The following is a 27,550-nucleotide window of genomic DNA, read 5'->3' on the forward strand; positions in this document are numbered from 1 at the left end:
GTCCTGCTCTGTCGGAGCTCGAAGTCAAGAGGGGTGGGATGGGATGCAGAGCGTAGACAGGGAGGTTCATGACCAGAGCCTTAGGAGAGAGAATGGAGACCTCCTCTTTGCCAGGAATAGGAGACAGCCCGGGAAGCTGGAGTGGTCTCACAGAGGGGAGACTTCAGCTGGGCGTTGAAGGCAATCACAGGTGGCACCTGGCCTGAAGGCCCAAACTCTGGCTGGGCTGTTAAACTCCAGCCACCCACAAGTGTGTGAGAGGGGCTGTGGGCAACGTGGGTGCCTCTGCCCCTTGGTGACTTGGGGTGAGCCTTAGACCCCCCACCCTCAGTGCTGACAGGACCAGCTCAGAAAGATCCTGGTCTCGGCCCAAAGGAAGCTGGTAGGAAAAGCAGGGTGAGGGCAGAGACAGTCCTTCAGTCATCTCTCTACACCCCTCTCTGCTGGAGGCTCCATGTGGGGTCCCTGTGCCCCCATTTGACGTCTGCAAGAGGACACTGGGGCTGAGTGCCCCAGGCCCTCTCCCCTTCAGCCCTCTAGCAGTTGGTCCAGCCAGTCCTCACTGCCCCAACCGAAGCTACTTAAATTGGCCTCAGTCCCAGGAAGAGGTAGGGGTCAGGATGGGAAAAGTCTGTTGACATCAAACCACCATTTCCATCCCCACGTGCCTGAAACACTCAGTCCTGATTCCCCTTTTCTCTCTGAGGGCACAAAACCACAAGGGCACACGCTAGGATCTTCCTGATGGCAGTGAGGTGCCCAAGGCCCTGCCACGGCCGCCTTGTGGCACAGCTGGAGAGGACTGGGAAAAGCCACTTTGGAGAAATGATTTGTTTGCCCCACCTCCTGCCAGCCTCTGTCCCTTTCCTCATTCTCGAGTGATATGAAGGATAATAAAGCAGCTCACACGACACAGTCTTGGCTCCATGGCAGGGGCTATTCTAAGCGCTCTGCATGTTATAACATCTAACCCTCCTAACAACCCTGCGAGGTAGGAGCTGCTGTTACTCCATTTCACAGACGAGGAAGCTGAGGCCTGGAGAAATGAAGGAAGTCACTTGCTTGAGGCCACCCAGGTCGTACGTGGTGGAGTCGGGATTTAACCACGAGTAGTTGGTCTCCAGAATCCTATCCTTATGATGGTGTCACTGAGCCCCTGACACCCCCTGTGGGGTGGGGTGCCAAGGCTGACGCTGTGCAGGGCGTGCTCTCTAGACCGCATGAGAACTTGGAGTCAAGCGAGGGACAGCTGGGGAGACAGGCGAGGGACAGCTGTGGCCACGTGGCAGTATCAGCTGCAGAGCGGAGGGTTCTTCAGCCCAGGGGACTCCGGGGTAGGCCAGGCTACTCCCAGGTAGGCGTGGCTAAGCCAGGAAAGCTTCCCGGAAGAGGTGAGTGACCCAGGTGTCTGAGGAGTGCCAGAGAGGAGAGGGATGGGCGTTGGAGGCCAGAGCCCAGGTTCTGAGGCAGGAGGGGGTGGCCTGCACCCCCTCCACCCTGCCGCATCCTGCCCACGCCGGGCGCTGGCGCGCAGGGGCTGTGCGCGGGGGGTGGTCCCCGAGACGGAGCTGTCCAGTCTGTGCCTGACGCCTCTCTTCCCTCCACTCTCTTGGTCTCTTTCAGTTGGAGGAGGACAGACTCTCGGGGCACTCCCTCCCGCGGTACAGCCCCCTGCGACGACTGGCGTCCTCCGTGTTCTCCTCCTCCACGCTGGAGACCGAGCATTACCCTCACCCCGGCGGCGGCGGCTCCTCGGGCTCCTCCGGTTCCCTCATTCAGCGCAGCCGCTCGGCGGAGAGCAGCCCCGTGCGGGCGCCCCACCGGCGCCACGCGCCCCTCGCCGCCGGCAACCACAGACTCGTGCCCTCGGTGCTCCGCATCTCGCGGTCCCAGCTGCAGCAGGTGTGGGCCCGCTTCACCCACAAGACCTAGGCTGCCCCCCACTCCTGGAGGGAGCAGGTGGGGGGTGGGGAGCAGACAGACCATGGTTCCTTCCCAGGACGCAATAATCACACTCACACACCCCATCCACCCCACCGTGCAATACAGCCCCCCCTAACGTTGGCCCCAGGTACTGTAATAGCCCCGCCCCCACTGTCTCCCCTTGCTCCATGCCAGCCAAATGGTGCAGGAAGGGGTGGTGCTGTCTGTGCAGTTTCAGGGACAGGACAATGTACTGGGCTGGAGCCACCAATGAGTTCAGAGTCCAGTGGAAATCTAGAGGTCAGGGAGGCGAGGCATGCTGGGTCAGGGTCAGTCTAGCACGGGTTTATTCTGTTTAATCTGTGATCTCTTGGCATGGCTGGGCCTAGTCCATCCCGGGGGGGGGGGGGGGTGACTGGGCCTCACCTGGAGGGGTGTGAGTGCCTGTCTGTCTGTGTGGGGCAAGGTGGTGGCCCTGTGTATGAGACGGAGGCCTGGCCAACCAGTTTTGGGGTTTGGGGGAAGCAGCCCTGTGACCCAGTGGGCCTTTTGCATGCCACTGTCACAGAGGACAGAATCCCTGCCTCCCAGGTCTGGCCCAGGAGGCCTGGAGCTCAGTCCACTGTAGGCTGCCCCTCCCCCAAGGCGTAGTGCTGCTCACGGGCAGGATTGGTTGCCTGGCCCAGCTCCTTGGGAGCCGAAGGTGGACGAATGGGGGCCTGGGATCTGCCTTCAGAGAGAGCTGGAGCCTAGGGGCGAGGGGACCCAGTGTGGAAGTAGTGGCAGAGAGGGCGGTTGTTAAGGCGGAAGTGAGACCTGTGAGCTCAGGACAAACCCCAGCACCGCCCTCGCAGAGAGCGACTCCTTCCTGCAGGTGCTCAGCCTCCCGGGTGGTCCTGTGGGGCCCTGGGGAGGTCCGAACACAGGGGAGGCAGATCAAATGGGGATCTGGAGATGGTTGGTGGTGGAGGTCGGGATGCCAGGTTGCTTATGCCCTTTCTGCCCATTTCTCAGCCCCTAACCTGTCACTGCAGGGACCCCCAAAGTTCCCTTTTTTCATTCTTGCCCATGTTAGCCAGCAGCTCTGTTCCCTGAGGTATGAGGTCGTGATGAAGAGGAAGGACGATGCCTGTGTAGGGAGGGAAGGAAGGGAGGAGGCCTGAGGGTTGCAGAGCGTTGGCTGCCGTGAGACTGTGCATGCCTGGATCCGTGTGAGTGTGCTTACACACGTGCGTCTGTGTGTGGCAGGGCTGCCGTGACTGGTTGCTTAGGCTGTGTACTGCACGATTCCGTGTGTGGGTGTGTATGAGTGTGCACGTGTGTGTGTTCAGGAGTCGGAAAGATATCTGTGCAGTACTTGATAGTCTCCTATGTACCTACTCTCATTCTGGCCCCTCTCTCTACCCACTTCTCCCGTTGACCTCTGCTTCCCTCCCACCTCAATCCCTGCAGCTCTTAGCTGTCTCTGATGGCGCAGAGGCCTCAGGACCTTACTCAGCCTTGGGGTGCCATAAGTGGGCGGGCATCCATGAGGGGGTGCCCTCACGTGGTGATTGGGCTCAGCCACCTGAGCTGTGCACACCCCACTCCTTTCTCCACAATCCACCCTGCCGTGTCTGGGCCGGGAGCACCTTCCCCATCCGGAAATGAACTGCGCCCAACCCCACCCCGATCCTGGCTGCTCACTTTTAGACCTTCCCTCGGGCTGTTCTGGGAGGCAGAAGGCGGAGGAGGGATCAGGGTAGAGCCTTCTTGAGAAGGGACAGAAAACACAAAGCACAAAGGTGGGGGGTGGGACGAACAGCAGCCCCACTCTCGCCTCTGGCACTGCCCCTCCTGTCCCCCAGCTAGCGGCAGGGGGTGAATGAAGGGGAGTGTGCCCACCAGCCGCTCCAAAAGTCAGCAGCAGTGGGGGCAGGGCCCCATCACCTGGGGTTAGATGAAACCAAGCACTCTCTTATCCGGCATTCCCTTCTAGAGGGTTCTACTACCCAACCCTCAGCACAGCTCCCACTCAGTGACCAGACCCTGAGGTACTAAGATCCCAAAGTGCCTTGTGATTTATTGAAGATGATGGCACTACCTTCAGCCTGTGTTAGCATTAAGTGCATATTACTGTTTCCAAAGCCTTTGGAGGTGGGGAATCCATTCCAAAGGTGGCTGAATTTACACACACACACACACACACACACACACGCGCGCGCGCGCACACGCGTGCACACACACACACACACACCAGAACGGATACCTGTGGGAGAGGATGTATCCTTTGAAGTAAGATCATGATTCAGAACAGTTTGTCCTTTGAGGGACACTTTTGCATGTCCTCTGTGGTAGGACAGAGAGTGTCTTGTAAGCCATACATCTCCTGGCTACCTGGAGGTGATCTTGATAAATATTACTGTCCTTCGAGGGTGGCTTTGGCTTTTGGAAATAGCTAAGGCCATTTGAAGCCACTTGTGATGGATTAAGTTCACAGGAGGCTTGGCAGAGCCCTGCCTGGTTCGGAGTTGAGTGGCGCGTCCAGGTCCCAGGCTGGGCAGCGAAGTTGTGAGCCCCACAGCTCTGCGGCTCCTTTTGTCTGAAGGTTCCCGAGTGGAGGAAGGCTGCCCTGCTTCCGGACGGTGCACAGCCTCCAGGCCCGCCCCAGAAGAGGCGGCCCTCTTCGCTGTGCTTTGAAAATGGTCCTCTCATACTTTACAGTCACAGCCAGCGAACTGGACTGGCTTCCAATGGTTTAGTTTTTATTTTATTGAACAGCCACTGGCACCCAGGGCTCCCCACGTGCCAGGGTAGTCTCAGCACTTTACAAAACTAACTCATGTCATCCTCAAAATAGCCTCTGGGGTAGATCCCAGTATTATCTACATTTAATAGATTAATTAGAATATTTAATTTTCAAAAATACATTTAAAAAAAATCTCTGCCAATGCCGAATAACTGAGGTCTTGTTTGATAGGAGTTTTAAAGTATTTCAGTCTGTGTACTGGTCTATTTACTGTCCTTCCTGGTTGGCCCCTCCTCGCCCCATCGAGTAAGAAGGGATTGTCTGTGAGCCAGCCAGGTGGTGTCCAGGTGGGGTCACTCCAGAGTACTGGGGTTGGTTGAAATGGCAGAGCCTGTCTCTGCAGAGACCCCAACCCCTCAACCCCCACCGCCCCAAGCCGCCTGGCAGGTCTGGGGGTGAGTGCCCAGTAAGAGTTGCAGTGAGAAAGCAGATGCTCAGTGCCTGAGCTCAGTGGTCTGGGAGGACCCTTGGCACAGCTCACAGACGGGCAGGTACTGTTCGGGGCGCTGATTGGGCGCTGATCGGGGGAATTTGAGCGAGTGTCACTAACTCACTGGTGAAGAGGAGCCATGCAGTGTCAGGGAGTGGGCAGATTCGGGGACTATGGTAAACAGGGGACCCACCACACCAATTTCTGCTCAGTCAGTTGTTGCTGACATCTCCAGTTTTTATGTGAAGCCTCCCAATTTTTCATTATTGGCATCTAATTTAAAAACACACAACTTTTTAAAGAAACATCACTGTGTGAGCCAAACAAAACCGGTTTACAGACAGAGACCCAAACTCAGTCTGCAACCTCTGTGAGCCTGAGCACTGTCTACCTCCCTCTGTCCGGGTGCAGCTCTTAAAGGGACAGTGCTCTTCCTCAGAGCAGGTGGGCTTCTTAGAAGAGACAGCTCACAGCCTGTGTGCTGTGTGTGTGTGTGTTGCGTGTGCTTGAATGTGTGTGTGGGCCAGTAACTTGTTTGTGGTGAGCGGGGCCCTCCTCATAGGACCAGTATTTCTCTGTGGGACAGAACCCTGAGTCAGTGAAAAATGCTCTATTAAATTCTCCATGATCAATAGACCCCCCACACTCAAGGCAGCTTGGGTCACAGCAATAACCACTGAGCACTCTCCCAACCACTAGCATCCAGAACCCAGCAATCTCCCTTTGTGTTTCCAGTTTCAGGGGAAAATGGGCCTAAGGACGCCCAGGTGGCCGGGTGATGGCATTTCTGAGCCACGCTGGCACATTAACCCTTGCTTCCCCAGCCAAGGGGGGCAGGCCACTCCAATCCCAGGAAAAGCCAGGGGTCCTCTTTGTGGAGGGTCCCAGGACCCTTCTTGACTATTTCTCTCCTCTGCCCTGCCTAGGTCCCTTTTTCTGGGGAGCGGTGGTGCTGTCTACCCAGGCAGTGGGGGAGGGGAGCCTGGACTACTGGGGTGAGCAGAAGGAGCTGTGTCAATGTGTCTGTATTGGGTGGCCAGGGGAGGGGACCATGCTTCGGGAGGGTGTGGGTGCCCCTCTCTGTGGGAAGTTGGAGAACACTGTACCCCCTGCGGTCCTTGGGTTGATTTGTACCTGAGGATGGAAGCATAGACCCCTACGGAGGGCCTGAACACCATCCCACCCTACCCCAGACTCCACTGAGATCCCCACCTGGAGGGCAGGAATCACCCACCCCCACAGGCAGACCTTGGCAACAAGGAATGTGGCAAATTGCCCTCCTTAAGTTGGGGGTCATATCCCCAAAGTTCACATTATCCCCATTAGGAGCAGAGGTGCCCCTGGAGTGGTGGGTCAGCCTCTGAAATGTTAAAGCATCCTTCTCCCTAAGGGAGAGGCTCCCAGCCTGCGGACTACATCCCTCAAATATCCCTAATGGTTCCCCACACCACCCAGTGGGCTCCCGGCCCAGGCACCCCTGAGCCTGAACGGCCCCTAAGTAAAGAGCTAAGAATCCGCAGCTGTGGGGGAGGAGCGCAAGGAAACCCAAAGGAGTGGGGGAACCTTCCCAGACCGCTCCGCCCTTTCGGTTCCACCATAAGTCCCCCCACAAGCCCCCTTTTCTACCTGCACAGTCCGGGGGAGGGTGGCGGGTGGGGTGGGGCTCACTTTGCCACACTAACCGGCACACACACATGCACACGCACAGACGCGCCGCAGCCGTGCGCACACTCCATCCACTCTCCGGACAGCAAACTAGCAGCTTCCCAGCCCGGGAGGGCACAAGGACCGCCTTTCCCGGCACCTCTCGCAGGTTTCCAAGTGTAAAGGGACCCCAACCATCACTTTTCACTCTGTCCCCGCCCCGGGACCCGCCCGTGTCACACCCCTGTCCGCGCCGCCGTCGCACCACGAATGTACGTGCCGTCTTTTTTAACTAGCTGCTACGCGGCGTGGCCAGGGGACTGCCCGGCCACCAGCCCCACCCTGTCCCCAGAGCTTCCCTCCTGGGCGCCCCGCCACCGTGCGCGACCCCAGGGGACTTCAGCCCCTGCCCTCTGCCCCCCAGCCGCCGAGCTGCCTGCTGCTAAACTTGGGTTAGCTCCCCTGCGCCCCGACGTCGCGCACGTAGGCCATGTTTGCTTTCCCCTCGGCCGGCTCGCGGCAGCTGCGTCCCTGGCCCAGGGGCCGGGCGGGGCTGGAGTGAGGCTCGTCCCCCAGTGCTTCCAGGTCGGGGGTGCAGGCGAGGGGCTGGGAGGGGGGGCTGGCCCATTCTCCAGGCTCGAGGAGCCCCTGGTCGCCTCACCCCTGATTCCAGTTACCTCACCGCCCATCCGACTGTCCTCCACCTCCCAAACAATTGGCCTTGCAATTGGATGCCAAAGAGCCCAGAGTTGAGGGGGGAGCCAAGCTTTGAGCCTAGGTCTCTCAGAGCTACCCAACACCCCCTTTTGCCCACGCTCCAGAGTCCATGTCTCCTGCCCCACCCCTCTCCATCACTGAGGGTCCTGGGGGGACCTCAAACTTGCCCCCACTTCCGGCTCTTCTTCCTCCCCGCCCCCCGAAAATAAAACTCAGGGACCAACATCTGCTTCCTTTGCACTTGCTCCGTCGACCCCTCCTCTCACTTGGAGGGGCTTCCGTGGGGGAAGGGGAGGTTCGGGGCTCTTAGAGCCGACAGTATTGAGCAGGGGAGAGCTGGCTCCTGCCCTCTGCCCCTGAGAGGTGGGACTGGGGGGATGGGGGGAGCTCAGACTCGGGTCCGGCTGAGCCCCTTCCCTCCAGGGACCCGAGGATCCCCTCCCAGTGTCGGGAGATGCTCACTAACCGCAGTGGAGAGGGGAGGGAGGGATGGGAAGGGGGCTGGCGAGGGGACCCTCGTGGGTCCCAGCTGGTTTATTCCTGAGCCTCCCCCTCTCATCATAACCCCCGCTTCCCTTTTGTACTGCAATAATACTGTATTATAAGCTTGCACTATTCCCCGAGCCCGGCCAGCCTAAGCATGCACGAAAAACTCAAAACCACACACACGAAGATGGGACGCTTTTATTTTTCCTGTCTCTCCGGGGTGCGTCCTCTGTACAGAGCGGCGTCGGGGGCCCCGGGCCCGGGTAGGAAAGCATGCACTGAGCCCCCTAGACTGCGAGTACTGTACAAATCCAACACTTGAAACCGACACGCACACGCGCGGCGCCGCCACGGGGGTGGGACACGGACACGCACCCACGCGCACGCAGCCGCACACTGGCGGGGGTGGGGGCGCCCCGCCGTCACGCGTAGCTGTGCGCGGGATCTTGTGCCTTTTTAAGTCCCTGTATGTCAATGCAGACAATCCGGAGAGCTTGTGTACTACCAAATCCTGATTAAAGACGCCTTCCAGGACCCCGCCTCGCCTGCTTTCTTTCACCCACCTCCTTCCTGAGCCACCCCTCCCGCAGATCCCAGCTCTGGAGTCCCGGCTGGGCAGGGGGCAGGGGCTAGTCTGTTGCTGACTCTGGGAAGTAGTGGGGTCAGATTCCAGATCAATGGATCCAGTCCCACCCCTACTTCAACCCGCAGCTAAGACCTGGGCTGATGGGAAGGAGGAGGGGTCCCCAGGAGGTTTCAGCTTGGTTGGACTTGAGCAAGTCTCTACCAAGCTGGCCCTACTCCAAATTGCCAGCTTGCCGACTTGCCAAAGCCAGGAGGGGAAGTAAGGCGGGAGCCCACTGGTAGTTTCTATATGGACCAGACTGCTGAGTCCATGGGTGCAGTGGGTGGGCAGCTAGGATGCCAGGGAGCTCTGTGAGGGGACCACAGAGCCTTCCCCTGCACCTCTGCTTGGATGGGGGTCTGGGGAGCTCTGGCCTGGAAGAAGGGTCGTTTGAGGGAGATCAGTGAGGGAGTAGGGGTGCAAGAATAGCTTGTGGGTTGAGGGAGGACCAAGTCAAGGAGGGTGAGATCCCGGAGGAGAGGACTGCACGATTTCTGAGATTGCAACGGATGGGGAGTGGGGGGTGCGGTTTCCCTTCCTCTCTGGTCCCCACCGACCCCTGCAGGCCTGCTGCCACAGTGCCAAAAGAGGAAGACACCTCTCTCCTTGGCACCTGAAGCAAGTGTGGGGGCAGAAGGAAGGCGAGCTACAGGTGCATTTCGGGACCGCAGAGCATTTAGAAAGCCCCAGGTTGTCAGCTCCTTGCCTTGGGGCAGGCAGGGAGGGGTTGGGGACAGAGAGACCTGTCCATCAAGTGTGTGGAGATCTGCATAGATCCAGGGTAGGCAGCCACCTTCCCAGGTCATCTGACCCCCGCCACCCAGAGGACTGAGTTTGGGGGGCACTCCTGGTGGAGACTCAGGTAGCAGGTGAAGAATCCGCGAAAGGCGGTGGTGGGCAGAGGAGCTGCCGTGTTGACTTCTCATGTCCAATTATCAGGCTGGGCGGTTATGGTAAGGAGGAACTCCCCTGGGGAAGAGGGGTGCTAGGAGGGGTGCTGGTGGCTGCTGAGGGCAGAGGAGAGGGCACTGCTGTGAGAGGCACAAAGCCCTCCCACCCCATCCCGTGGGGGCAGGGTGGACACCAGGGCTCACCTTCCTGTGTTTGCCACTCAGCAGTCCCTCTTCTTCGACCTTGGGACCCATATGCTGATGTGCAGTGTCTGGGCTTGGCCAGGGTCCAGGCAGAAGAATCACCCTATGCACCCTGTGGGGATGAGCATATGCAGAGTAACCTGTCCCCAGCACCAGGGTCAGAGAAGGGAGAGCCCAGCTTTGTTGTTGGTAGGGGATCAGAGTCTGGTCTGTGCACCTCCCTTCATTTTTCCTGCTGGCTGGAGACAACGTGAACCTGGGCTGGGCTCTGAAGCTAATGAGGCCGCGGCCCTCTGGCCTGGCCCAGTGGGGGCAGGGAGAAGGTGGGGCTTTCACTCTGTCCAGGTGTCTCAGCTCCTGTGGCCTGCTTCCCTCCCTCCTACCGCCATTCACCCTATGACATCCGCCTTTTGCCCGACTCCAGTAGAATCACCAGGAAGCTTTAAACAGACAGATTTTTGGGCTTCATCTCTGACCTAGAGGGTAGGACTCTGTAATTTTAAGAAGCACCTCCAGATAATGCTGTGCAAACCAGGCTGAAGAGCCACAATAAGTACATTGGAATCAGGAGGTTGCTACCCTGGGAAGGGAGCAGGAAGGTGTGAGCTTCCCTAGACCCGTATGTCCCCTGCTGACACCCAGCGCTCTTGCTTCCCTCTAGCTGGAATGGGGGTGGCATTGCTGTTCCCCTCCCATGGCGTCCTCAGCCTCCAGGCCCAAGCTCACAGAGGCTCTGTAGTTCGTGGCTGCGTGAGTGAGCCCGGGAGTGCGTGGGTGAATCCTCGCTGGGCTCAGGATCCCGGAGAGGCCCAGAGGGAGGGAGGACTTGTTATGTGGAGCTGGATGCAAAGGGGCAGGGAGATTATGAAACAGAAAGCTCAGAGTGCCCAGGTCTAGGCGGCTTTGGCAGTGATCCTTAGGACAAGGCTGTCCCTGCTGTGAGGTTCACGGCCCTTCCTGCTAAAGGGCAGAGGGTCCCAGGTGTCCCTGCTTGGGATCCCGGGAGGCCGGTGAAGCAGTGGAGAGACTCCTGGCCCACCCTGGTCGATGGGGTGGCTCTGTGACTTGGGCATGTCAGTACCTCTTTCCAGGCCTGTTTTCCAGTCTGATAGTATCACCGACGCCTGATCTCGGTTCTCGGTTCTCCTCCCTCCCATGTAATGGAAGAGGAGGGCTTGGAGAGGAAGCAGAGAGGCTTCCGGCTGTGACCGTGGGTGTCGTGAGAGGCATGTCCAGCCTACGGATGAGGCTTTTTCAGAGGGATCCAGACCTGGCCAGAGGAAACGGTGGTTCTGCCGGGGATGCCCAAAGTGTCAGAGAGACAGGGCGGGGAAAACGGGCAGATGTTCTGAGAAAGGATGCCTGGTGGGGCTGAAGGACATCCCTGCCAGGTGGGATACCTGGTGCGGGGCGGGCGAGTTCTGAGCTGACGGGGGAGAGACATGATCAGAGCTCTGCTCCTTTCTGCCTGTTCCTGGCCTTCAGGGCCGGCGCCTGCCCTGTGGTCCCCACAGACGCAGGAGCTCACAGCAGCCCCCTCCACCTCTGCCCAGTCATCTTCTCTAGCCTGGATTTTGGTAACTAAATATGGCAAAGGGTCCCAGCATAAGGCCTGGCACAGAAACAGTGCTTACTGTTTGCTAAATGAGTTAATGAATAAATGAAGAATGAGAACGGTGCTGAAAAAGAAAGCAATTCTGGGGACTTCCAGCCTGGATATGAAGGGGACAGTGCTCTAAGGAGTTCTCTGTCTGGCTCAAACACGGTGTCCTGCGGTCCTGCCTGCATCACTCACACACAACCCCAAACCCTCTGTCCATCAGGTCCTCACCCAGTGGTCTGATTGCGAGGGAGACTGTGGCAGTTGGGGATGGGAGAAGTCACAGACAGCCTTGGGTCGATCCTCGGCCTTGGGGATTTCTGCTCTCCTGCTCCACCAGCCTTTGGGCTGACTATTTGCACAAAGACCTCAGCTAGCAGACCCCTCCTTTCCCCTCTAGATGTGGTATCCGGGCATTTCTGGGGTTGGGGAGAGAAGCAATGATCTTCAAACCAGAGTAGGGGGCGGGGTGGGAGGGAGCTAACATTTATCAAGAAACTACTACAACCCATACCCATTGTTTATATGACCTTATTTATGATCACAGCCTTTGTAGAGTATACATTATCCCCCTTTCTTAATATAGAGATGGCACACTCCATGAGAATAAGGATCATGTCTGTCTTGTTCAACACTGGATTCAGAGGTTCAGAACTTCTTGAATGAACGAGTGAATGAATAAATGAAAAACCCTGAAGGGCCTTAGTGTTTATGAGGAGAGGGAGCCATGTGAACACCTGCATGTAGAATAGCAGGTAGAGGTTCTCTAGTGGAAGGATGTGGGAAAACAAGTACAAAGGAGGGAGATGAAGTCTGCTTGGTGGGTGGACAGTAAGGCTTTTTGGAAGAGGAGCTGTTTGAGCAGGGTCCTGGAAGAATGGGAATATTTTCATGTGAAGAGAGGGGGTGAGAAGGAACCCCGGGCAGAGGAAAGTGCCTCGGAAAAGACCCAGAAGTATGAGGTGCATCCATTTAGGGAACTCCTGGTGGCATCTGATTGGCTGGGGTGCAGGGCAGGGCACCAGAGGGTGCTGCTAGGAGTGAGGATGGAGCAGAAGGTAGGAGACAGGTCATGGAGCAGTGGGGGGTGGAGTTTCTCATGTGCCAAGCCAAGGACTGGACTGTCTCCTGAGGACTAGGGGGGCCAGTGGGGGTTTCCATAAATTCGAAGCAGAGAGAGATGGGATTCAGTTCAAGTTTCAGGAAGATCCCTCTGGCAGCTATAGGATAAATGGATGGATGGATGGATGGATGGATGGATGGGTGGATGGATGGGCAGTATGGGATGGAGAAAACAGGGCAGTGGCTGTTTTCTAGGCAAGACAGGGCTGTGCCCATGGGGCTGGGGCAACAGACACAGATGTCTAAGACGGTACTTGGCAGGACTCCCCGAGAGACTGGATGACACCTGAAGGTGTTAGGGGTGTGAGGGTCTCTCTGCGGCTTCTGGTCTGGATGGGCTGTGAAGATGGAGGCCCAGTGTATTCAAAAGGCTCACACAGTGCTGGACACTGTTAGCGGCATCAGTCCTGGAACAAAGCGGTGTCAGTCTGGATGGGGCCTGGTACATTGTGGGTGCCTGGGGATGTGAGTGATTGACAGGGAAGAGCTGGAAAAGATGCAGCAGCTGAGGTCCTGGTAAGGTGACCAGGCCTTTCTAGTCTGGAAGCAAAGAGCCTTAGGCAGGAGTCTTAGGAAACCAAGATCGGGCCATCAAATTGTCAAGGACTCTGTACAAAGCTTCAAAGGGGAAAACTTAATCGAGTGAAAAGAAACTGCCCTTTACAGGTTGGCTGTGAATTCCTAGAGGAAGTGGGGACTCCAAACAACTGTAGAAGTCTGGAAAACTGGCTGACAGGCCAGGAAGGGGCAGGAGGGCAGGTCCTGGAGCTCTAGTGGCCCAACTTGCATTTGGGGGTGGGGGACAGCCTGAACTCTGCCTTGTCCCACAGGTTCTGGTGGCTCTGGGCAGCCAGCTCCTGCTACAGAGCAACTGTGCCCTATGAGGAGGCAGCGGGCCCAGCCTCCTCATCTGTGAAAGGGAGGGTTGATCTGCCTTGCAATGGCCATTTATTCCATCAATTGAACCAGAGTGGCTCTGGGTTTCGGGATGCACATGGTGAGGAGAGGAGTGGGGGAAATGGGAGACTGAGAAACAGGAAAGACACCAGGATCAGGGGCGGGGACCTCCGGGGACCTGGAGCATGGACACAGTCATTCTTCGGAGATTTATTGAGTATTGTTCTAGGCCCCAGGGATAGAGCAAAGAACAAAGCAGACCCCGTGCCTCCCCTCGCGGAGCTCACACTCTCTGGACACACCTGGGCATGTGGGCCTCCTAGCTGTGGGTGCAGTCCAGGTCTTCTTGGGCTCAAGAGGGGGGTGACCTCAGTGGGTCCCTGTGTGTGCCCTTTGCAGGTGTTCTCCGTGGCGCCCCCATTTGAGGTGAACGGTCTCCCACGAGCAGTGCCTCTGAGCCTGCCCTACCAGGACTTCAAGAAAGACCTCTCCGATTACCGCGAACGGGCTCGGTTGCTCAACAGGGTCCGGAGGGTGGGCTTCTCGCACATGCTCCTCACCACCCCCCAGGTCCCGCTAGCTCCTGTTCAGCCTCAAGCTAATGGGAAGGAGGAGGAGCAGGAGGAGGAGGAGGACGATGAAGATGAGGAAGAGGAGGAGGAGGAGGAGGAAGAAGAAGAGGAAGAGGAGGAGGACGAGGAGGAGGAGGAAGAGGAGGAGGAGGAGGCAGTAGCTCTGGGGGAGGCGCTGGGGCCTCGCAGTGGCTCCAGCAGTGAGGGGAGCGAGAGGAGCACCGACCGGAGCCAGGAGGGCGCCCCATCCACGCTGCTAGCTGATGATCAGAAGGAGTCCAGGGGCCGGGCCTCCATGGCCGACGGGGACTTGGAGCCTGAGGAGGGCTCCAAAACGCTGGTGCTCGTCTCCCCTGGTGACATGAAGAAGTCGCCCGTCACTGCCGACCTGGCCCCTGACCCTGACCTGGGCACTCTGGCTGCCCTCACTCCTCAACAAGAGCGGCCCCAGCCCACCGGCAGCCAGCTGGACGTGTCTGAGCCAGGCACCCTGTCCTCCATCCTCAAGTCTGAGCCCAAGCCCTCTGGGCCTGGGACAGGGCTGGGAACCGGGGCAGTGACCACAGGGGCAGGGGGAGTGGCAGTTACCTCCTCACCCTTCACCAAAGTTGAGAGGACCTTTGTGCACATTGCAGAGAAAACCCACCTCAATGTCATGTCTTCCGGTGGACAAGCCTCACGGCCTGAGGAGCTCAGCTCTGGGGGCGAGCTGGGCCTGGAGGTGCCCTCTGATGGGAGGGCTGCAGAGGAGGGAAACTCTGTACCCCTGGAGAATGGTATTGCCCAGTCGGGGCTGGAGAGCTGTGTCCTGTCTGGCCCTCCTGGGGACACACCCTTGGAAGTGGCCGGGGACTCACTGCCCAATGGATCATCCTTTGCTGACAGGCCGGCCCCAGTGTCCCTGCTGGGACCAGACCTTGACAAACTGGCCATCTCCCCCAGTCACCGTGCCATGTCAGGCCCTCGCTCCAGGAGCCGTATACCTGTCCTGTTGTCTGAGGAGGACACGGGCTCAGAGCCCTCGGGGTCACTGTCGGCCAAAGAGCGGTGGGGCAAGAGGGTGAGACCACAGCAGGACCTGGCACGGCTGGTGATGGAGAAGAGGCAGGGCCGCCTGCTGTTGCGGCTGGCCTCTGGGGCCTCCTCCTCCTCCAGTGAGGAGCAGCGCCGCGCCTCCGAGACCCTGTCAGGCACTGGCTCTGAGGAGGACACGCCTGCCTCTGAGCCCTCAGTGCCCAGGAAGGCTGGGCGGGCAGCTGCCACCCGGAGCCGGATTCCCCGACCCATCAGCATCCGCATGCCCACGCCTGCCCCAGCCCCGCAGCCCCCTGGCAGACCCCATGGCGCAGCCCCAGCATCTGACACAGCCATCACCAGCAGGTGAGAAACCACTGGCAGCCCAGGGTGGGCAGAGGGTGACCACAGAAGGCCTCCACCAGCAGAGGCTTCCCCAGAACCAAGGACAGGGGCTATTGAAGATTTAGGAAGGACCCTCAACTGTACCTCTTTCCCACCACCTCCCCAACTAAGTCTCTCTTCTGACTCAGTTCCCAGCCCTGTCCCTGGGCTCAAGGGAGTGGATACAGTGAGCATGCTGGGAGGGGTGCCAAGGAGGCCAGGCTTGGGAAAGGTTGATGGGGCCTCTGGGGTGCCATGGGGGCGTTTGAAGCCAAAGGAGAAAGCCCAGAATAGTTGGGAGAACATTTTATTCATATGAATGTAAACATGAGTACATGACAGAGTAGAATGTAGAATCCATGAAAACTTGAAAGATGAATAGAAAGAAAACCTACCCCACGCTCTTCTGGTAGCAGCGGGGGAGTTGTGGCCCCTAGAGGTCCAACCTTATTTGATCCATCTGTGCCATGGTCTCAGCCAGGTCTGAGGATGTGGGACTCTAGGGCTCAGTGCGATTCTGAAAATGTCTTCAGGGAGATTCTAAAAATGTCTCTCCTTTCCCCTCACACCCTTCCTTTCTCTTGTTTTTGGCTTCCACTCCTCCCGCAGGCTGCAGCTGCAGAAGCCACCAGGGTCCGCCATTGCTGCTGACCTCCGTCCTAAACAGACTCCTGGCCGCGGCCAGGGCCCAGGGAGAGCCCCAGCCAGCACCAGGCCTCCCGCCCCGCGCAGTCCGGGCCTCCCTGCCTCCACCGCGCGCAATCCCAGCGCGTCCCCGCGGAGCCAGTCCCTGTCCCGAAAAGAGAGCCCCTCACCCTCGCACCAGGCCCGGCCAGGGGGCCCCCCACCACGGGGCGCCCCGCAGACCCGGGCCGAACCTGATGGCACCCCCTCCCCAGGGGGCCCCAAGAAAGGACCCAGAGGGAAACTCCAGACTCAGCGCGCAGCAACCAAAGGCCGGGCAGGTGTTGCGGAGGGCCGGGCCGGGGCCAGATAATGACGCGTGGGCTCTGCGCGGCCACCCACCCTCACTCCAGCCCCCAACCCGCAGCCGGCCACACTGGAACAGCTCCCAGCACAGCCTTACGCGCCGGACGCGCGCCTCCCGCGGCCCCAGCTTCCCGCCTGCACCCGCGACAGCGTGCGCCAGCACCCGCCAAGCCTGCCCGCAGGCCAGGCCCGACCGGTGAGGGGCACCGCGCCGCAGGGGTAGCGCTCGCTTCCCCTAATTTTCCCAGGCACCTCCCACCTCCTGCGCCCCGGGAAGGCTCAGCCACTCTTCACCGAGGACCCCACTAATCGGGACAGCCTGCTCACCCACCAGGTCTCTGCTGCTCTCCATGCGCCACCCCACAACTCACCTCTGCTTACACCTCCCACAGAGCCTTTCCCTCCCTCCAACCCTCTTCCAGCCAAAGTCTCCCGTTTCAGAAAGGCAGCCTCAATTTCCAGAAGTGGAGGCTCCAGCTTCCCCCAGGGGTCAACCCACAGTCTCCTGGGAAGGACCTCTTTTCTGCAGCTAGAGGGGTTGGGGAGGTGGGGCCTAGGGGCCGTTTGTCTACTCAGGTGTGAGGGGCAGGTATGACCTACTGCAAAGTCAGGTGCATCCTGGACACCCCTGTGGGAGGCAGTGAGCAGGTGATGGGGGCTGCTCCCCTGCACCTCTAAGGTGCAAATTCTCCCTCTCCCTAAATTTGGGTGGGGTCTCAGTGGGAACCATGGAGTGTGGGCTACCTGCCTGGGCAAGCATTTCCCAGTGCAAAGTTGGAGGAGGGGCTTTAAAGAAGTTTTCACCTGTCCCGTGGCCCCCAATCTAGTGCTCAGGACCCCTCTCCATCAGGAATTCCTTATTGCCATCTAACCTCAATCTTGCCTACTGCAGTTTCAGGCAACTCCCTTCTCTCTTGAGTTCAGTGGAGGTGGAGAATGGCTGGTTATGATTCTCATTGGCCTTTGGAGATTCAGGAACAGTTCTGGCCAGGTCACCCTTCCTGTTCTCCTGGCTGTGACCATCATATCTCCCCTAGTGGACAGAGAGAGCAGAAATAGACAGACCGACAGACAGCTGGCCCCTGGACTCAAGGCAGAAAGGCCCTTCTAACTTCCATACTGTATGCTTGTGCGATGGGTCCAGCCCAAGTCCTCTCCTTCCCCAGCTTACCTCTCAGCTTGTCCCCTCTTGTCCTAACCCCAAACCATGCAGCTGAGCTGTCCCGGCAGAGATGTGAGGACTGTGCTACTCTGTGAATGCATTCAGGGCCTCCTCCTAGGTCTGGCTCCTGCATAGCTCTCATCCCAGCTCATCACAAGCCTCAGCTGCCCACGTCTGGGCCAAGCAGTACACTGGCTGCAGAAGGGGCATCTAAACTGCCTACCTGGGACAGGTCCCCAGCAGGCCTCCTCCATGCTCAGTACCCACAGCCTCTGTCCCCTGGCCTGCCCCTTGTTTTCTTCCCTGGGTCATGGAGAACAAGACAAGATGACCAGGGGAAGAAGAAGAAAGGCCCCAGAATGCCCCAGTGATCTGGCTGCACCCAGCCGCCATTGCTTAGAAGGATGCCCACAAGGAAGCTGGCCCAGGGAACAGCCTGGTGGTGCCAGCTGAAACTTCTCACGGAGTCTGCAGGCTTGGGCTGTTTCCATGCCCTAGTGGTGGCTCCTCTGCAGACCAGCCTAGGAGAGGACTCCAGGGTGGACAGCCTTCGAGGCCCACCCCACGCTGACGCAGAAGCTCCCAGAACACTCAGGAAACCTCTCTGGACAGAGCCCTCTTTGTCAACCCAAGACCCTCTCAAGGCCTCTACTGCCCTCTGGGTTCAGCAGAGGGGGTGGAGGAGTGGCCATTCCTTCCCATCTAGAGCTTCTCTGAATGACAATCAGCTCCTGCCAGGTGGGGACCAGGGCATGACCTCTGGTGCCCAGGTCCTGGGCCTGCTCCTTGCCACCAACCGAACTGTGAATGTAGGGCCCCCAGCCTCACCCCTGCCCCAGGACCAACAACACCCTGGTTTGGTGTTGGGAAGAAAAGGGGGTGATCTGAAAGAGCCCCAGGCCCATCTCACCCCCCAGCACCGAAGCTGGGCAGAGCTGCAAATCCTGTCTGTCCTTAGGAAACCAGACCTCCCTAGGGCTCCCAACTGACCTCAGGCCTCTGCGTCATTGAATGTCACCAAGGTTGGGGGAGGAGATGAGGCGAGTGAGGGAGGAGGTTAGAGAACTCTGCTTCTCTCCCCAGCAAGAATCCAGGGCAGAAGAAACCATATCACCCAGTGTCCCACCCCCAGCTGCAGCCTCTTCTCCCTTAAGCACCCATCCCCTCCACCAAGCCCTGTGGGTCCTGAGCCCCTTCTCTGTAAAAGAGTGTCACCCCCCCCCCACCACTGTACTCCTCCAGCACTTCCTCATCATGAAGCCTGTGTCACTGGCTCAGATGCGGGGCTGCTCACCCCAGAACATGCCTTCCCTCCTCAGGCTCACTGTGCACCAAGAGGGTGCAGGAGAGGGGCTGTGCCCCAGGCACGTGGGCTCCCCCTTTTCAGCTTCTCACAGGGGACTGGCTTGCTCAGTCTTCTCAGCTCTGGGGACCAGCCCTGGTGGGGAGGGGTGGGGGGCAGAGAGTTGCTCTTCCCCTCCCTAGGGAAGCCACTGAAGAATGTTTACATGCCAAACAGAATGTAACACCCTCCCCCACCCTGCCCCAGTCACTGCATGGCCTCCACCCACCCTGCACCTGTCCACCCCACCCCAACACCATGGAAGCCGCTGTCATGATTAGATCGGGTCTCAGAAGGGAAGTAGCCATCACACCATTAAAAAGCCTGTGGACCTTTCTGTTGGCCTGGACTCTTCTTCCTTTGGGGGAGAGGGCAGAGCCCAGGCCCTGGTCTCGGGTGGGCAGGAGAGAAGAGCACAGGTTGGTGGGCACATCTGGAGGGACTGTTGTGAAGGCAGATTGTCTCTGCAGGGGAGGAAATAGAAGCCCTGGAGGATGCAGGTAATTTGCTCAGTGGAAGGGGACATCCTGCTGTCTCTGATGGCAAAGGTGCACTCCCTTATCTCCCTTAGCTTTGTGCAGAGAGGGAGGGAGGAAGAATTCTCATTGCCCAGAAGTTAACAGACAAAAGTGAGCATGTTTGGTAAACCATGAGGTACAGCAGCTCACAGGCAAGGAATAACAATGGTCACTATTCTGGCAAAATTTATGAAAATCACAAATGAATATAGCCTGTGGCCTAGCACTTCTAGAAATGTATCCTATGTATACACTTATAAACTCACAAGATTGTCTAAAATTATTCATTGCAGCATTCTTTGTGTAGCTCCACAAAGTCTCATCTGCAATTCTGAAGCCCCCAAAAGTTCTGAAAACTGGGAGTTTTTCCATTAGGTTGGCACAAACTCATTTGGTACTAAACCCTGACAAGACTATGTGTAGTCTTTATTAATTTCACTTATCATACAAGTTTGCAGTGGAAATATTAATGTCTTTGATTATGGGGTGATTCTTAGATTTGATTAGGGGGTTTCATAATGTATGGACTGTGCACTGAATTGCCTTTCTAAATATATACATGTGTGTGTGTGTGCGCGCGCGCATAAAATCTGAATTCTAAAAGAAATCTGATCGCAATGGTTTGGATAAGAGACTGTGGACCTGTAAAAGCAGATGTTCAGATGTAATCTAAATGTCTGTTTCTTGAGACTGATTAATAGAGTGTGGCCACCCATACGATGGGGGCCCCACTGTGAGGTACTGTGAGGCTCTACAGTGAAGCAGGTAGCTCTTTGTAGACACTTATGAACCAGTCTCTAGGACTAAGTCATTATACAACTGTGTGTATAATGTGCACCTACTTAGATGCACATGTTAGAGGTCTTGAGTAGCTTCTGGGAGGAAAGCTGGGGGAAGGAAGCTTTAGTGTAGTGTATTTGCTGTGCCTTTTGCATTTTGGGCCTTAGGTTCACTAAGTGTGAATCTTTCATCCAGTTAATACCATAAACAATTTCTGTCAGAGGTAAGAGACCGCAGCTTCAAAGTCCTGTTCTCCCTTTGAGAAGACCATCAGACATGGCCCTGACATCCCAGAACCTGTGTAACCATCTTCCGTTCCCCACAATGTCCTCCTGGAACCCCATTTTTCTTCGAGGTGGATGCAAGGGGGCTCTAGGGTCTGAGTCACCAGCCTTCAGTGGGATGTTTACATCATTTCATCTTCCTCCTTGTCTAAAATGGTCAAAAGCAGGAGGTGGAAAATGGCAGCAAAGTGAATGGAAGCTACACAGACCATCTCCCAGGACCAAACTGGAATTACAACTAAAATAAAAACAAATTATCAGAAAAACAAAAACAAAAACTGAAAAGCAGATGGAGAGAATCCATACAACCAGGGACAGAAAGAGGACACCAAATCGAGCCTGGTAGGAACTGCAGAGGCTCATGAAGGTGGGCTGGGAGCCCATGGACAGCAATGGAGAGTTGTATTAGCTGAATATGCTTCCCACTGAGAAAGTGGAGTTTTTTTTTTTTTTTTTTTTTATCCTCACCCGAGGATATTTTTCCATCTTTTGTACAGATAGAGTGGGAGGGAGAGAGAGAGAGAGAAACATCGATGTGAAGGGACACACCGAGCGGCTGCCACCCACACGACCAACCAGGGCCGGGGACAAACTGCAACCGAAGTACGTGCCCTTAGCGGGAACCGAACCCGGGTCTCTCGGGACCGCGGGCCGACGCTCTAACCGCTGAGCCAAACTGGCCAGGGCGAAAGTGGAGTTTTTTTAAAAGCACCAAATTAGCTACAGCCAGTCACTATGGGCTCCAGCAGAGGGAGGGTGAACTGGACTGGAACTGTGTGAAGAGAGTCCAGGGCTCCTGGCTCAGGAGAGAGCTCGACAGGAGGACACCGGGAATTTTGTGCTGAATCACTCCCTCACAGGACAGTATCCATCCTACTCAAAGAGCCCCTTCCCAGAGCCCTGAGGAGAAACAACGGCCCCTCCCACAGGAATTCAACACCATCACGCCAGGGCAGAGACATGTAAATTGAGGTTCATTAATACTGGGTCTGATAGCAAGCAGGTACCCTACCTGCTGGAAATCCTCTTACACCTGAGGGGTTCTTCATTCAGCTGAGGGCACAAATTGAGGCTCATCAAGTAACTGAAACTAATAGCCACCAGGCAAAAAGCTAGAGGATAATTGAACCTTTCCTTAGCTTGCAAATCTACCCAAGAAAGTAAGACTTGACAGTGGTGTTTAATGTGGGTTTTCCCACACTCATCCAAACCCAGTAGAGGGAGCCACAACCAGCAGAACATCAACACCCACAGGGAAATTTTGGCAGGCTCCGAAACCCACTGAGACAGCCAAAATGGTGAAACAAAGAAACAAATCCCAAATGAAAGAACAAGATAATTCTACAGGAGAAGAAATAAATGACATAGAATTAAGCAAGATATCAGAGGGAGAGTTCAAAGTAATAATCATGAGGAAGCTCAACAGCATGAGTAAAGATACAGAAACAATGAAAATCAACCAATTGGAAATGAAGAATGACATAGCATAAATAAAGAACACATTGGAAGAAATAACCAGCAGAGAAGAGGAAGCTGAGGACTGGATCAGTGAATTAGAAGACAGGGTAGGAAAAAATCACCCAATTAGAAAACCAAAAAGAAAAAACAATAAAAAACAGGAAGACAACCTAAGAGAACTGTGGGATAGCATGAAATATGACAACATCCACATCATAGGAGTGCCAGAATAAGAAGAAAATGAGCAAAGGTTAGAGAATATATTTGAAGAAATAGTAACAGAAAACTTCCCTAACTTGGTGAAGGAAAAAGGCATACAAGTTCAAGAAGCACAGAGAGCCCCAAGTAAGAAGAACCCAAAGAGGCCCACCCCAAGACACATCATAATTAAAATGCCAAAAATTAAAGACAAAAAATGAATCTTAAAGTCAGCAAGACATAAGCAACAGGTTACCTACAAAGGAACCTCCATAAGGCTATCAGCTGAATTCTCAACAGAAACATTACAGGCCAGAAGGGAATGGCATAAAGTAATCAAGGCAATGAAAAACAAGGATCTGAATTCAAGACTACTCTATCCAGCAAGGCTATCATTCAAAATAGAAGGTGAATAACGAGCATCCCAGACACACACAAAAAAGGCTAAGGGCATATATTAGTGCCAAACCAGCACTCCAAGAAATGTTCAGCCCTGGCAAGTTTGGCTCAGTGGTTGGAGTGTTGGCCTGTGGTCCAGAGAGACCGGGTTCGGTTCCCACTAAGTGCATGTACCTTGGTTGCAGTTTGTCCCCGGCCCTGGTTGGGTTGTGCGGGTGGCAACCACTCGATGTGTCCCTTTCACGTCAATGTTTCTCTCTCTCTCTCCTTCCCACTCTATCTGAACAAAAAATGGGAAAATGTCCTCGGGTGAGGATAAAAAAGAAAGAAATGTTCAAAGGACTGCTGTAATAAACGAAGAAATAGGAAGAGAAACATAACCAAAATGAACAAAAGTGGCAATAAATAAGTAATAATAAATAAATATCAATAATAACCTTAAATGTAAATGGATTAAACACTCTGATGAAAAGACACAGAGTAGCTGAATGAATAAGAAAGTATGACTCAAGATATGTTGTTTACAAGAGACCCACCTCACGACAAAAGACTCACACAGGTTGAAAGTGAAGAGATGAAAAAAATTTTCCAAGCAAATGGAAAGGAAAAAAAAGCTGGGGTAGCAATACTTATATCCAATAAAATAGACTTCAAAATGAAGGCCATAACTAGAGACAAAGAAGGCCACTATATAATATTGAAAAGATCTATCCAACAGGATATAACCTTGGTAAACATATATGCACCCAACATAAGAGCACCAAAATACATTAAAAAACTTCTGGAGGACTTCAAAGGAGAAATCAACAACAATACAATCATAGCAGGAGACTTCAACACACCCTGCTGACATCACTGGATAGATCCTCTAGACAAAAAATTAACAAGAAAACAGAGACTCTATATGATGCACTAGATCAAATGAATTTAATAGATATCTACAGAGAATTACACCCCAAAACTGCAGAATTCACATTCTTTGCATGTTCACATGGGACATTCTCAAAGATAGATCACATGTTAGGACACAAACTAAGTCTCTACAAGTTCAAGAAGATTGAAATCATATCAAGCATCTTCTCAGATCACAATGGCATAAAACTAGAAATCAAGTATAGCAAAAACATTCAAACACATGGAGGCTAAATAGCATGTTATTAAACAACAATGGGTTACTAAGGAGATCATGGAAGAAATTAAAAACTTCCTGGAAACCAATGAAAATGAACACAAAACAACACATGGGACACAGCAAAAGCAGTCCTGAGAGGGAAGTTCATAGCACTACAGGCCTACCTCAAGAAACAAGAAATATTTCTAATTGACTTTCTGACCCTACAACTTAAAGAACTAGAAAGTAAACAAAAAGAAAAACCCAGAGCAAGTAGAAGGAAAAAGATAGTAAAGATCAGAGCAGAAATAAATGACACAGACACTTATAAAACAAACAAACAAAAATTCAAAAGGTCAGTGCAACCAAGAGCTGGTTCTTTGAAAAGATAAACAAGATTGCCCTGGCCAGTTTTGCTCAGTGGTTAGAGCGCCGGCCTGTGGTCCAGAGAGACCCGGGTTCGGTTTCCGCTAAGGGCACGTACCTCGGTTGCAGTTTGTCCCTGGCCCTGGTTAGGTTATGCGGGTGGCAACCACTCGATGTGTCCCTTTCACATCGATGTTTCTCTCTCTATCTCTCCCTCCCACTCTATCTGAACAAAAAAAAAAAGAAAAGATAAACAAGTTTGATGGACTCTTAGCCAGACTTACCAAGAAACAAAAAGAGAGGACACAAACAAAATCAGAAATGAAAGAGGGGAAGTAACAACTGACACCACAGAAATACAAAGGATCATTAAAAAATACTATGAACAGCCCTGCCGGTTTGGCTCAGCGGTTGGAGTGTCCGCCTGCGGTCCGGAGAGACCCGGGTTCGGTTCCCGCTAAGGGCATGTACCTCTGTTGCAGTTTGGACCCGGCCCTGGTTGGTCATGCGGGTGGCAGCCACTCGATGTGTCCCTTTCACATCGATGTTTCCCTCTCTCTCTCTTCCTCTCTCTCCCTCCCACTCTATCTATACAAAAATGGAAAAATGTCCTCGGGTGAGGATTAAAAAAAAAAATACTATGAACAATTATACACCAACAAATTGAACAATCTAGGTGAAATGGACAAATTTCTAGAAACACACAGTCTCCCAAAACTGAAATGGAAAGAGACAAAAAACTTTAACAGGCCAATAACAACTAAGGAAATAGAAAATGTAATCAAGGAATTCCCAGCAAACAAAAGCCCAGGCCCAGATGTCTTCACGGAGGAGTTTTTTGTTTTTGTTTTTTTTTTAAATTTTTCTTTATTGATTTTTTAGAGACACACACACACACAGAGAAACATTGATGAGAGAGAACATCGATTGGCTGCCTCCTGCATGCCCCACACTGGGGGTTTGGCCCACAACTTGGGCATGTGCCCTGACCGGGAATCAAGCTGGTGACCTCTTGGTGCATGGGTTGACGCTCAACCACTGAGCCACACCAGCCAGACTTTATGAGGGAGTTGTACTGAACATTCAAAGAAGATCTAACACCCATTTGCCTCAAACTATTCTAAAACACCCAAGAAGAAGGAAGACTTCCAAACTCATTTTGAGGCCGGCCTAATTCTAATTCCAAAACCAGATAAAGACACTACAAAGAAAGAAAACTACAGGCCAATATCTCTAATGAACATAGATACCAAAATCCTTGACAAAATATTAGCAAATCGGATCCAGCGATACATTAAAAAAATATTCACCATGACCAAGTGGGATTCATCCCAGGGATGCAAGGCTGGTACAGTATTCACAAATCAATAAATGTGATAACACCACATAAACAAAATGAAAGATAAAAACCATATAATCATATCAACAGATGCTGAAAAAGCATTCAACAAAATCCAGCACCCATTTCTGATAAAAACTCTCAGTAATGTGGGAATAAAGAAGTTATATCTCCACATAATAAAGGCCATATATAAAAAAGTACAGTCAACATTTACTCAGTGGGCAAAAACTAAAATTATTTCCCTTGAGAACAGGAACAAGACAGGGATGCCCACTTTCACTATTCTTATTTAACATAGTACTGGAAGTCTTAGTCACAGCAATGAGACAAGAAGGAAAAATAAAAGGGATCCAAACTGGAAAGGAATAAGTGAAACTGTCATTATTTGCAGATGACATATTATACATAGAAAATCCTAAAGACTCCATCAAAAATCTACTAGAGCCCTGGCTGGTTTGGCTTAGCGGTAGAGCATCAGCCCACAGACCAATGAGTCCCGGCTTCGATTCCAGCCAAGGGCACATACTTAGGTTGCGATTCGTCCCTAGCCCTGGTCAGGGTAGTGCAGGAGGCAACCAGTCGATGTGTCCCTCTCACTTCGATGTTTCTCTCACTGTCCCTTTCTCTCTACCTGAAGATAAATAGAAAAATATTCTCTGGTGAGGATTTAAAATAAAAATCTACTAGAGCTAATCAATGAATTGGCAAAGTAGCAGTATATAAAATTAACATCAAGAAATTGACAGCAGCCCTGGCCGGTTTGGCTCAGCGGTTAGAGCGTCGGCCTGCGGTCCTGAGAGACCCGGGTTCGGTTCCCGCTAAGGGTGCGTACCTCGGTTGCAGTTTGTCCCCAGCCCTGGTTGGTTGTGCGGGTGGCAGCCACTCGATGTGTTCCTTTCATGTCGATGTTTCTCTCTCTCTCTGTGTTCCTCTTTCTCCCTCCCACTCTACCTGAACAAAAAATGGAAAAATGTTCTCGGGTGAAGATAAAAAAAAAAAAAAGAAATTGACAGCATTCTTATACACCAATGATGAACTCTCAGAAAGAGGAACTAAAAACAATCCCATTTACCATTGCAGCAAACAAACAAACAAAAAACTAAGATACCTAGGAATAAACTTAACCAAAGAAGGACTTGTTCTCAGAAAACTACAGGACATTGAAAAAAGAAATAGAGGAAGATATAAAAAAGTGGAAGCTGCCCTGGCCAGTTTGGCTCAACGGTTAGAGCGTCAGCCTGCGGTCCGGAGAGACCCGGGTTCGGTTCCTGCTAAGGGCACGTACTTTGGTTGCAGTTTGTCCCCGGCCCTGGTTGGTCGTGCGGGTGGCAGCCACTCGATGTGTCCCTTCACGTCGATGTTTCTCTCTCTCTCTCTCCCTTCCTCTCTCTCCCTCTCACTCTATCTGTACAAAAAATTGAAAAATATCCTTGGGTGAGGATAAAAAAAAAAAAGTGGAAGCATATACCTTGCTCATGGTTGGAAGAATTAACATTATTAAAATGTCCATACTACCCAAAGCAATCTATAGATTCAATGCAATCCCCATCAAAATACCAATGACATATTTCATGGAACTAGAACAAATACTCCAAAAATCTATATGGAACCAAAAAGACCACGAATAGCCACAGCAACCTTGAAAAAGAAGAACAAAATAGGAGGGATAACAATACCAGATATCAGGTTATACTACAAAGCCACTGTAATAGAAACAGACTGGTACTGGCATAAGAACAGGCATGTAGATCAATGGAACAGAACAGAGAACCCAGAAATTGACCCAAGGCGTTATGCTCAATTAATATAAAAAAAATTTTTTTTCTTTATTGATTTTAGAGAGAGGGGAAGGGAGAGGGAGAGAGAGAGATAGAAACATCAATGAGAAAGAACATTGATTGGCTGCCTCCTGCATGCCCCCTACTGGGGATCAGGCCCACAACCTGGGCATGTGTCCTGACCAAGAATTGAACCGGCGACCTCTTGGTGCATGGGTTGATGCCCAACCACGGAACCACACTGGCCGGATTGCTCAATTAATATTTGACAAAGGTGGCAAGAGCATACAAAGGAGTAAAGACAGCCTCTTTAATAAATGGTGTTGGGAAAATTGGACAGCTACATGCAAAAAATAAAGCTAGATCACCAACTTACACCATACACAAGTATAAACTCAATATGGATAAAAGACTTAAATGTGACTCATGAATCCATAGAAATCCTAGAAGAAAATGTAGGCAACAAAATTTCAGACATCACATGCAGTAGAATTTTCACTGATATAATGCCTAAGGCAAGAGAAAC

The 27,550-nt window shown here is 53.6% G+C and overlaps 1 protein-coding gene across 1 annotated transcript in view; it reads left to right on the top strand.

Moving 5' to 3' along the window:
* The window catches only part of TTBK1 (tau tubulin kinase 1), a 35,275-nt gene extending 18,982 nt beyond the window's left edge, over positions 1-16,293 (top strand). Inside the window, exons 13-14 of the mRNA XM_036248977.1 lie at positions 13,726-15,278; positions 15,906-16,293. Coding sequence (XP_036104870.1) covers positions 13,726-15,278; positions 15,906-16,293 — 1,941 coding nt within the window. The remainder of the gene's footprint in view (positions 1-13,725; positions 15,279-15,905) is intronic.
* The last annotated feature ends 11,257 nt before the right edge of the window (positions 16,294-27,550 follow it).

The sequence above is a fragment of the Molossus molossus genome, unplaced genomic scaffold, assembly GCF_014108415.1.
Source record: "Molossus molossus isolate mMolMol1 unplaced genomic scaffold, mMolMol1.p scaffold_m16_p_8, whole genome shotgun sequence".
Classification (NCBI taxonomy): domain Eukaryota; kingdom Metazoa; phylum Chordata; class Mammalia; order Chiroptera; family Molossidae; genus Molossus; species Molossus molossus.